The 12604-nt window shown below is 36.3% G+C and overlaps 1 protein-coding gene across 2 annotated transcripts in view; it reads left to right on the top strand.

Annotated features, from left to right (window-relative positions):
- The window catches only part of PLA2R1 (phospholipase A2 receptor 1), a 112660-nt gene that overhangs the window by 78891 nt on the left and 21165 nt on the right, over positions 1-12604 (top strand). For both annotated transcript variants that reach the window (XM_032857921.1, XM_032857920.1), the window contains 7 exons: positions 502-586; positions 2831-2963; positions 3541-3576; positions 4072-4229; positions 9495-9559; positions 9812-9915; positions 11467-11606. In XM_032857921.1, the coding sequence (XP_032713812.1) occupies positions 502-586; positions 2831-2963; positions 3541-3576; positions 4072-4229; positions 9495-9559; positions 9812-9915; positions 11467-11606 (721 nt within the window). The remainder of the gene's footprint in view (positions 1-501; positions 587-2830; positions 2964-3540; positions 3577-4071; positions 4230-9494; positions 9560-9811; positions 9916-11466; positions 11607-12604) is intronic.

Here is a 12604-nt window from a genome sequence, read left to right as displayed (position 1 = left end):
CAAAATCTGCTGTGTACCTTTTATTAAAGGGGGTGATGGTAATTAACTTCCAAAGAATATAGGAACATTTGACAAAAAACAAATCGAAGCATAGGAAAGTGGTAAATACACATAGCAAAGTAGTAAAAAGTCCTCTAGGGAAAAAGACGATCCAAAATTTCTTACCAACTTGCTTTCATGTGTTCTTATCCTGCTTAAAATGTGTTGCCATTCCTAATGAACATGAGAAAGCAGTGTTCTCAATCCCCCAACTATAGGTCGCCAGTGAGCACACCATACAAGCCAAGAGAAATAGGAAGCCAGGCTAATTTTCTCTATATTCATCTCAGAGCTCAGGTTTTGCATGTAGGAAATGCTCAATAAATGTTTGCTAACTGATCAATCCTGCCAGGAGTATCAGCTGTTTCCTGTGCACATAAATACTTTAAAATATTTCTTGAGCCTATTACATTATGTTGTGAATTCAGTAGGAAGAGCCAAGGTTTTTTTTTCTCTTCACAGGACAGAAGAAAGGCAGTTTTGGATTGGATTTAATAAAAGAAACCCACTGAATGCTGGCTCGTGGGAGTGGGCTGATGGGACTCCTGTAAGTTTTTCCAAACTGAAGACAAGGAAGTGAATTCAATACAGAGGGCCCTGGAACACTTTGGTCAACCAACCAAGAGAACCTGGAAGTAATGACTGTATTTCCTGTGACTCAAACCCAGATCAAAACTGTATCAAATCTTGGTACCATAGGAGTTATTTCTGCAAAGTCCTGAGAAACATTCACTAACCATGTAGTTCTGAGGCCAGCTGTAGAATCTCATCCTGGAAAGGAATCAAAATCTCCAAAAACCCCCAGACTATCTCCCAAGTGAAAAGTCTTGAGAAAGAAGCAACTATTGTTTAAAATAATATTGGGCTTTCTTTACTGCACCTTCCCTCTCTAGCTTAGCACCTAATTATAGGAATGTGGGACCCTTGTCCAGATCACAATGAAAAGAACCATTTTGGTTTATCTCTAAAAGTACAGAAATGCCAGCCTTAGAAATACCATCTCCTTCTCAACCAGAGCAAGTTTTTCAGTTGGGGGAAAAAACTTGCTTTTCTTTCAGCCTTATACTTGTAAAAAACCTCTTTGAAGGAAAGATGGAAGTCACTGTGACATTTTTTTTTCATGTGCAATGAGGAATTCTCCTATTTTCCTCAAGATGATAGGGGAAAAATGAAGCCGTATCCCAGATTGAAATAAGATCCATCTGAGGACACATGCAAAATCAACGTATTCAGTTACACCTGTGAACTAGGAGGCCAACAAGAGTTGGCAGTGAGCACTTAATGAAGCTCCTATTTATTGAGCCCAAATTATATTGCAGACAAGGGTTGAACGCACTGCCGCATGATCTCATTTCACCCTTATAATGATTCCGTGCAGTGGTTATTAGAATGCTTAAAGAGTTTGCCTAAAATAATGCATAGGAGACCCAGGCCTCCAAAGCCATGATGTTATATCTCCTAGCTGGGAAATATCAGCAGCCAAACTTGGAAATAGTAAAGATCAATAGAGAAAAATGGTCTCTAGCCCCACTAGAGAAAATTTATGGCAAGGAAAGGATCCGTGGAAAACAATATGTGGAAAACAAACATAACAGGATATGCTAGTTAAACATATAACACATAACACACACACACACACACACACACACACACACACACACACACACACATATATATATAAACATTTCCACCTCTGTTCCACCACTGCTTCTCTGAGAAGGGTATCAGGACCCGAGAGTAAGAAGAGACCTTAGAGATCACCTGCCCCCTCCATCTACTATGCTATCAAAGAAACTGAGGCCCAGAGAGCAAAAGAAACTTAGCAAAAGAAACTTAGCAAGGTCCTCCTGCGGCATAAATGGCAGTCACCACATGGCACAGTTGGGTGGTTAATGTCAGTGTGGCACCTGGAAAATGAAATGTGATTTTATGTAGAGGTTGAGAATGCTTCCTTTTGTTTTAGTAAAACCATCTTATTAGTGATTGAGAGGAATAGACAGTTTGGTTCAGAATAAAGTTTGGTTCAGAGATAAAGCCATGAAGCAGTGCATGGAGTTGCTCACTACCACTCCCTACAGGACAAAACAAATCTTCAAACTCCCACTATTGTCTGAATCTGAGCTTACATATTTTTAAGTTAAAGGAGTTGTTGTGCAGTTGTGTACGTGTTTGAGGAGGAGTATAAATGTTTCAAATATCCTCTTTTTTCCAAAGTTTTGCTCCAGTTTTAGCTGTGGTCCATCCACTCTTCTGTCAGGTAGCCGTTAAATCATTGAGAAGACCAAATTTTTATTTAACATCCCTCTCACCTGACCAAACATGGAAAGCGTTGGATAGTTTCCCAATTAAAGCTAGCTATAATTTAGAATTTAGTGATTAAAGACTAAAAGCTTAGTGTATATGCGAAATAAATCTACATCACAGATGAGACCCAAATCTGACAGATGAGAGCCTTCCAGAAGTTTACCCAGGGTTCCAGGGTACCAGGGCTAGTCTGTTGTGACCAGTGAGACAACCATGAAAGTTCAGAAGTTTGGGTCTGATTTGTTCCTTCTGGAGAAAGGAATTGCTTGCCTCTTTTTAAGAAAAAAAGCATCTTTAAGGAAAAATGCTGGTTTGGTTAGTTTGTTCTTCACAAATGTGGACCAATCTTTAACTCCAATCTTATCCAAACATCTTAAGCTTCCTCCAGAAGTCTGTGGTGATTTATTTACAGAGATGTCTCTTTTGATCTTTTGAACCTTTTTGTGGGGGATCATCGTTAAGAAATAACAAACTTCATCTGCTGCAGGTTGTCTCTTCATTTTTAGACAATACTTATTTTGGAGAAGATGCAAGAAATTGTGCTGTTTATAAGGCAAATAAAACATTGCTGCCCTTGCACTGCAGTTCCAAACGTGAATGGATATGCAAAATTCCAAGAGGTAAAAATATTAAGATCTTTACTATATGTTGCTTTCTAATAATCTGCAGCACTTTTCCAAGTGAAGAGTTACAGAAATCTAAGATTTAAACATCCCGGACTACAGTACCAACAACCATCGTGACAAACCAAATTGTACCATTTTAGCAAAGAATGTCTTATAAGGGAATGAGAAAAGTAACACAAGAGCAGTATGCTAGTTTAATTACTAGGAAATGAGGATAACCAACTATATTGTGGAATATGGTATTTTTCGAGTACAACCTGGAAGAAATGTCACTGTGACATTACAAGCAAACAAAATTACTTGTCAAATGAGTGAGTGAAAGAACCTAACACCATGTGTGACACACAGAAGGCCCTTGACAAGTGTTCGCATCCTTTCTTCTTTAACCAGAGGCCTCTTGTGAGCCTCCTCTTCAAGTATAAGAACTAACCATATTTCAAACAGCACGAAGTACCTGGAAATGGTCTCTTTAAAAGCAAAGTACAAAATACCATGTTTAGAGCTGAAGTAATTCAGAGATGGCGTCCTTGCAAAGAAAGGTCACTCAAGGTGGTTTGCTTTCACTTTGCAGATGTGAGACCCAAGATTCCACCCTGGTATCAGCATGGTAAGAACTATCCTGGCAATTCTTGAATTTCTAACTACGTGCTATTATATACCATTACTGTATTATTACACTCCTCCAATCGAGCCTCTCTTCTCTTAAGTCAATCTAGAACTGATTTGTTCAAATTAAACAATGGTCAAATTAATAAAAGTCATTAAATGATGAAAGATTCGTATTATAGCTTAACACTGTTTTGTGACACGTGATTTTAAAATATGCTTTTATCCCAGATCTTGCAATACAAATGAAATTCCTTAGATGAGAAAAAACAAGAAAATAAGCAAATTATATGCTTAGTAAAGTGTGTGTAAATATACTTATTTATGTATAACACACACACACACACACACACACACACTTTTTTTTAATGCTAAGTGACCAAATTACAAATTTAGGGGTCAATCATAGCATAGCCTATTTGTCTGCATTATATCAGTCAATGGATTTTGCATCATTTGCATTGGTTTTTGTTTTTTTGGTTTTGTTGTTTTTCAGATGCACCCTGGCTCTTTTATCAGGATGCGGAGTATCTTTTTCATACCTATGCTGCAGAATGGCCCTCCTTTGAGTTTGTCTGTGGCTGGCTGCGTGGTGATCTTCTCACAATTCATTCTGCACATGAGCAAGAATTTATCCACAGCAAAATTAAAGCGGTATTTAAGTACAATTAACCATGAGAAATTCAGAACTTAGCTCCTTTCTGTCATTGGGGGAATTTTTTTTTATTTGAATTCAGACATTTATTTAAGTTTCATTTAAAGCCACAGATTTTTGAGAATTAATTTTCTTCCTGTTACAGGAATTAAGAGAAAATAATGGAAACACAGGTTTACTATGTTGGTCAATCATTTCACTTATCTTCATTCTCTATTAGCAATAGCTCTATGAGCAACAGTTATGAGTAAGTAGAGTTTTATTGCTTAAATGAGGTTCATCCAATCATCCAACACATACTTATTCAGTCTACTCTTCTAAGGGCTGGGGCTCTATCAGTGATTAAAACAGACCAAATTCCTGCCCTCAGGGAGCTTATAGTCTAGTCTGGGAAGAAAGACTGTAATCAATATAGTTCATAGCATTATATAATATTTTATTAAAAGATAAATAGATAAATGCCATGGAGGAAAATAAAGCATAAATGAGGGACAAGGTGTACGTGGGGCGGGAGGTGGTGGGATAGTTCATGTGCATGGCTATTTCAAAGTTGAATTTTACTTATAAGAATATAGTACTTTTAAGTCTATAAAGACTCAGTATTCAGAAAATGATAAGGAGTGTTTTTCCATTTCAATTTAAGATAAAGACTTGGACAGTCTTTGAGGAGCTAGGCCAATTGGAAAGGAGCATGCAAAACCTGTTAAATAATGAAGAAGACTACCAAGGAATAGTGTACGTTCTCAGTGTATTTCTTCAACAGGCACTTACTGAGCATAGGTATGTGTCAGGCATTGTGATATTTGTCAAAGACATAAAAATGTCAAGAACACAAAAATGAGATAGAGTCTCTGTTTTTAAAAAGCTGGAAATAATAGTAAGTGAAAAGGGAGCAACATGCACAAATGATCAACATGCCACCAAGGGGGGAAACTCACTCCCATTTTCCCTAGGAAATCTCTGAAAGTAAGAAAAAAAAGTTTTTTCTTTTCCATAATTTAACATTATTTCACAATCACCAGGAATCCTTTCTTGAGCTATCATCTTTTTACATTTGTAAGTTGATTGTGAAAATGAAGCTGTATATTAAAAGCATCTTTGGCATGTAAGAGAAATGTCTTCCCTTACAGCTCATGGACCTTTTCCATTTCTATAATCCTGTTTGATGCATAGACAGTCTGCAAGGTGCAGGTAGGTCAGGACTACTACTGAGCTGTAATGGAAAAAGCTAAAAAACAGGGGTGTTGGGTAACAACTCCACAGTCCTATAGAGTCTCAGTGATAGACCAACCACAAGAACAAGATACTCCCCACTATTAGCTTGTGTGCTAAATTTTTTTTACCACCCTTCCTCTAGTATAAATGGAACACTCAAGCCAAATCCATTTTAAGCATCAGCATGTCAGAAAATACGTTTGTTTCTTTAACAAAACAACAGATTCCTGGTGGCAATAACAAGACATCAGGTCAATGTCTGAAAACCAGTTCATCCATCGATAGGACAAAGTGCATGTCTCAAATGGAACTGATTTTTGGCCAATACTTATAATTGTGTCTGGCACTGCATTCAGTACTAATATTTAATGGCATTTAATCTTTCCAAGGACTCTCTGAGGGAAGTCTATTATTAGTACATTTTACAGTTAAGGAAGCTAAAACTCCAAAGAGGTGAAGCAACTTGGTTACTTCCACAGCAGCTAAGTGATAGAATCTGGAAGTGAACCCAGGCCATCTGACTTACAAGGTTATTTAAAAACCTTCTGCTGGCAGCAGAACGGCAGTGTAGGGGGAATATAAGAGCACAATGTCTTCGTTACATAAAAATCAAAAAGAGTTCTAAAATCCCTCTCCAAAAGATGGTGCCAGCTCTGTCTCAGACAAGAGCAATGAAATCTTCTTTAGCTCTTTCCAGTGGAGCTCAGCTCCTCTAGGAGTATCTGCAGGTCTTCTCTCTTCACCTTTCCCTGAATTCACTCTCCCAATTATTAGTGGTTGGCAAGCCAGTGAGGATGGCAGGGTTAATACCTCCTGTAGAAGAGAATAGTAAAATCCATGGGTTTAGCTGTTTGAGAGCTAGTGCCATGACACTGGTTGAGGACTGGACCTAGTTGTGATATCAAACCAGACAAACCTTGTGGTGTCTTACATGGCAAAATTGCAACACGGTCTGTAACCATGTTGATACAGAACGCTCTGTCAGTATGATGCACGAGCAGCTGACTAATCTAACACCACACTGTACTACAAAAGACAATTACTGGATGGTTTTAAATGTGTAGACTGGAAAGGGGCAAGGGACCTACGGGAAAAAGGTATCAATTTAGAAAGAAGAAAGCTGTATATTCCCAAAGCAGTTCTTATTATCACATAATCTATGGCTGTGTTAGGTGGTAGTAGTGACATTTATGGTGACCATTTACACTTCATGAGTAAGAAATTCCATATTTATGAATGTCCTACTAGAATGAGTCTGTCCAGAAAGTTTTTTTTATTCCAGGATGAGGAACTAAACATGTAGAGATCATGCCACTCACTTTTGTGGCATACTTGTATCCTGTAAGTGCAGGAAGAATCAGAATAGTAATTAAATATTGTTTAAAGATTTTATTTATTTATTTGAGAGAGAGACAGAGACAGAGATAGTGAGAGAGCATGAGCAGCAAGGAAAGAGAGAGGCAGACTCTGCTGAGAAGCAAGTCCAATGCGGGGTTCAATCCCAGGATCCTGGGATCATGAACTGAGCCAAAGGCAGATGCTTAAGCTTGACTGAGCCACCTAGGTGCCCCTAATTAAGTATTTTTAGTATTACATTTGTGTTGTATAGTTTCTCTATAAAGAGTAGTAACTCAGAAATGTGAAAAGCAAAAATAGCATTTAGTTGGAAAATAAAAGAACTATTGAAAAAGAAAGCTGGATGCAATTTTTTAAATCTGAAGCAGATTTTTTTTAAAACAAGATGTTTCTATCTTGAAAAAGTGGTTAGTCAGTATTTTCTCTTTGAATAACAGAATACCACAGGCATGACGAGAGTGAATTTTTTGAGTACTTCTTTTTTGAGCTATCATTTTGGTTAGATTAATGCCAAAAAAGTAAAGAGCCATAAGCACTTTAGGAGTTGTTTAACATGAACTGCTAGCCAATTAATCCCCTAACATTTTTATGCTGCATTGTACAATATTTGCATTTCAAAATTGCAAGTTCTTCTTATTTTAATTTCATGTCTAGGGGCACCTGGGTGGCTCAGTCGCTTAAGCAACTGCAGTTGGCTCACGTCATGATGCCAGGGTCCAAGAACTGAGCCCTGCATCAGACTCCCTGCTCAGCAGGAAGCCTGCTTCTCCCTCTCCCTCTGCACCCTTTCCTTGTGCTCTCTCTCTCTCTCTCTCTCATACTGTCTCTGGAATAAATAAATAAAATCTTAAAAAAAATAATTTCATGTCTAAATACTTCTAGCAAAAATATATCAAATGTATTAGTCATCCTCCAAAATATAGTGTTTTAAACCCTTAAAATAACTTAGTTTTGATATTTTTGATGGAAACATTTGAAGACATGACAGGTTACTCTTCCTTACATTATTTCAAAGATCAATTACTTCATAGATTATGTTGCCTATTGCTGTATTTTATTTTTTTAATAAGTATTCTTCCCATATGATGCTATCTATAATGACAGTAATAAAACATAGCTCATGTTATGAAATCTGTGGTCATATTACATTTTTTCTATGAAAGAATATTAATCAGTCTTTTTTTTTGTAATTTGATACCTAAGCTAAAATTTACAACACCTATTTTTCACCATGGATTTTTTTTTCACCCTGGAAATCTTCTAGCTTGTCCTTCTAGCTTGCGGTTCTATTCCGTATCACAAAGGTTGTGATGTGCCATGTAGAGGATCACCATGCTGTAATTGAGGTGGTAATAAATATGTCACTTAACATGTAGTAGTTATCATTTCTCTTTAGAGGTCCTTAATTGGGACAGTGAACAATCGGGCCATGATTTCCACTATTGTTGCACATGAGACCTTTTTAGATTGAATGAAATTGTTGTGGTTCTCCCACTGAGTTCATAGCCAGTCTCAACGGACCCATTCCAAAGCCTGACAATGGGAATCTAAATTCAGCGTGTAAGAACATGTCCATGAAACAACACCTCAGGGATCCCAAATTATAGCTGTTCCATCTTGCATTATTCTCAAATTGCTGATATGGCAGACAGCCACACTGTTCAAGGAATAAAAATATCTGTTTATAAATTAAAATGTTAGAGAGCTATTAGATTCTGTTGTATGATGACCCAACATTCATGTGGAAAAAAATATAGGTATCTTAAAATGTATTCTCTAATTTTTACAGAAGAAATGAAGTATGAATTTAAATATACAATGCCTTCAAATTAACAGGTTTTTAGCTTAAAAATTAAGTTACATTTCACATACACACAATAAAGTATATTGATTTAGAGATCTTAGAAATCCTTACTGATTCTTCCTCTTTTATAGGTAAAGAGGGAGTTTCAATTTCCTGGGTTATAAGTCCAGTATTACATTTGCTGTAGTGTGTGTGTGTGTGTGTGTGTGTGTGTGCATGCACACATGCGTGAACATGCTGTTTCATTTTATACTTTATTGCACTGAGATCTGTGTGATAAATAATGGTACAAAATTAGTAAAATATAGAAATAATTTTCTGGTTGTTAAGCAGTGGAAGTTCTGTAGTATTCCTTTGTCCTATCTTGTGTCTCTCTATTAAAATGGGGAGGGTGCTAATACTCAAGTTTAAAAGCTTAACAATCAGGCTAATGCCAAAAATTCAAAATTCTTTTTACTATTGATGTCTTGGTGCCTTGAATTGTTTTTCAAACAGTGTGATATATGCAGTGAAATATAAATCACTGAGATGAGAAACCATTGAATTTTTAGTCAAAAAATAGGAGTCCACATCCTATTTTACTTTAAAATATTACTGTTTAAAGCCCTATTTAAGAGTTAGAAAATTTACTTTTAAATACATCGGGGAAGTTGTAAGAGAGATTTTCAATATTTGATTCCAATTTCCTACATAATGAGGAGGGACTATTTGGAAATAATGAAGTTTCAGGTTCTCTCAAGATGCTAGGCCTTAGTGTACTCTTCTTTAGGTAATTGAGTAAAATACTGAAGAATAGAAAGCTATTAACAGGACCCCATTAATCTTAATAGTGAAAAGGGAAAACAAGTAGAATAAAAGCTGACATTTTCTTTTTTTTTCTCTTTAATAGCTATCAAAGTTTGGTGTAAATTGGTGGATTGGACTTGGAGAAGAAAAAGCCAATGATGAATTTCGGTATGGAACTAGATCAATTTGCATTTTACTTTGTTTGACAGGTTTTATTTGCAGAATGATTGGATGAGATTTTAGTGATCAGTTGTTGAGTAGCCGTCAAACATTATCTTTAACTTATAAATTTTCATTTCTCTAACCAAAGATATGAGTATCTTTTTAATTTAATAAAAATTACCCCAGACTCCAAGAATGGTGTTGGAGATTAAACATACGGAATAAAAGAAGACCCTAAAATTCTTAATTTACCTATAGCTGGAGAGATGGAGCGCCAGTAATCTACCAGAACTGGGACAAAGGAGGACAAGGATCTATGAATAATCAGAGCCAGAGATGTGGCTTCATTTCATCCATAACAGGTTATTTTATTTATCTGTTTTTGGGTTTATAATACAAACTGAAAATTTTCAGAAGGCTTAAAGTCTCCTTTTCATTGCATTAGTTCAGTGAGAAGGTTTTGTTTGGCTAGCTTGCTTTTTAATTGAATGTGATGAGTTTCATTAGTCTTAAGTGTTAAGGATGGCCATTCCTACAGTTAACTCCAGCATTCATGTTCTTGGAAATGAATTACAACCAGATAAGTCATTCCTCATGCACCAGAACAGCACCAGAAATAGACCAAGGGAAACTGGTCAAAAATATGCCTGATAGATAAAAGCCTCTAAAAAATTTCAATATGGGCCCATTTTAAAAATCTCTTCTTCATGATTCAGTTATAATTGGCCAGAACTTTAACCCCTTGGAATTTCCTCCCCACTTTCCCATTTAAGAAAAATTTTCATTGAGTTCGGTATTTTTTTAATACTTGGCACTAACTGCTTTTGCCGTAGAACACCAACTACTTCCAGGCTGTATTTAGAAATACATGTACTTTTAAGATGGGTTTTTAAATTGAATTCAGTTATCAGTACAGTGTTATCCATCCCACTCTTTCCATCCTATAAAAGGTAATTATGTTCCTGACCTTTAATGGATTCATAAGGAACCTGTGCCCCAAATCAGGAGAGGGATAAATATGGAAAGCAAACCTTAGTGTAAGGGTTTCTGCAGGGAAAAGGAAAAACCACGTTGTTAATCAGCTCTCTTTTGCCAGCAGGTGTCACAACAGCCTACAGAAAGGCTGTTTTGTGATTCTGGAAGACTAGAAGCTACTTTGCATTAAAAATAGCATTCCAGCCCCTCCTTCAAAATGCCAACAGTTTTTGGCTTATATCCCTCACACTAGAAAACTGAAACTGCCTTTGCAATTTACATGCATCCTTGCCCTATTCTGGGATTTATAGCTTGAATGCTAATGAAATGCATTCTATAACCTTTACTCTGAAAATATAGCTCTTCTAAATTAAAATACATTTTCCAGGAGGCTAAGGACTTTGGGATATATCTTCCAGAGGGCATGTCTATGTATGCCTGTTTTTTTTTAAGGGTCAGTGTCAAAAACGGCTTCTTGCTTAGAAGTTACTGAGTTAATTTTTCAAAACTGTGTATTTTCTAAAGAATTATAAATTAGAAATGATCATTTATTGTTTTAGAATCTTTTTTCTCCTTATATTGAAGTTGAATATTTTAAAACAAAAATATTACTCTGCATTCTTTTGTTAATCAAACCAAATATTCTCAGAATTTAAATCAGTTCTGTGATTTCAACTGTAGTATTTTAGTTAGTTGGGGTTTGTTTGTTTGTTTGTTTGTTTTGCAGTTGCAAAATTTCTACATTCTTGAATTAGATTTACTGATTTAGCACCCTGCCCAGTTTGTTCTTATTGTTAGAGAACTCTACCATTAGCAGTTTAGTTGAATTTCTAGATTAAAGAAATTATGATAAACCATCAGCAGTCATAATGTGATAAAGAACACCTACTAAGAGCCAGCATTGTTCCATGTCATTTCTAACCCATTTACTCTTCTAGGACTATGGGCTACTGAAGAGTGTTCCGTTTCTATGCCTGGCATCTGTAAGCGAAAGAAGGTTTGGATCATAGAGAAAGAGGAAAATACCCCAAAACAACATGGAACATGTCCCAGAGGATGGCTATATTTTAACTATAAGGTAAATTCTTTTTCAAAATGTTGCCTTTGTTTCTGTTTTTTAGATGTTTGTTTTAGAACATAAACAAGAGTGGGTGTGGCTTTGAAAAACCAGGAGTTGTCCATTAGGACCTGGAATTTTTTTTGGTCACAACTTTCAAGATAGAGTTTTCAGTGTAGGTAGGAGCAAACCTCTAGGAATAAGGAAACAGCCGTGGCACCACCCTTCATTGGTATACTCAGTTTTGCTATTGACACAGTCATTCATTGTGCTGTGTGACTGTTTCTTTAGGCATGATGCATGCGAGCCGGTGTAACTAGGCCCTGCCCCCAAATGAGCTGTCAACTCCAGAGGGTACAGTCTCCATCTTCTCCTTTTGTGTCTTCCCTGCCTGGAGCAGGCACAGAGCTCTGCCCCGCCTTGTGAATTGACCCGCTAATAACGTAACTCAGTCAATGTCATCTTGAGCCTCATAAAGCTGGTGCTTCTATGCAGAATTGAATTTTTTTTTTAATTGCCAGTGGGGATATTGTAAACCAGATTTATTATTTCTGATACTGCCTCCAATTAAGGCCAAAACTTTCCCTTTACTTATGTTTTATAATAAAATAACTTTATAGACCTTAGGTGGAAGTAATTAAAATGCATCCTAAATTATAAATATTTCATTCTTTGATAATGGAAAAACCCAAACTGTGTCATAATTTAATATGTTAATAAGAAATTGCTCTTTGACTGTGGACAGTCAGTTTTCAATCTATATGTTCAGTTACACGTGGCAGAGCCTTTTCTCCGTGAACTTCTTCTCATTGCTAATTTGTGATATGGGGCCATTTGGATTTTACATGCATTTTTGAGCACCTAATATATATTTGGCATTGACTTTTTTAAATTGTGGTAATATTCACATAACATGGAGTTTACCATCTTAACCATTTTTAAGTGTATAGTGCAATAGTGCTAAGTATATTCACATTGTTATGCAATGAATCTGCAGACCTTTTTCATCTTGTAAAACT

The sequence above is a fragment of the Lontra canadensis genome, unplaced genomic scaffold (genome assembly GCF_010015895.1).
Source record: "Lontra canadensis isolate GAN:19392208 unplaced genomic scaffold, GSC_riverotter_1.0 scaffold13, whole genome shotgun sequence".
In the NCBI taxonomy this organism is placed as follows: domain Eukaryota; kingdom Metazoa; phylum Chordata; class Mammalia; order Carnivora; family Mustelidae; genus Lontra; species Lontra canadensis.
This window is presented reverse-complemented; position numbering and strand designations above follow the sequence as displayed.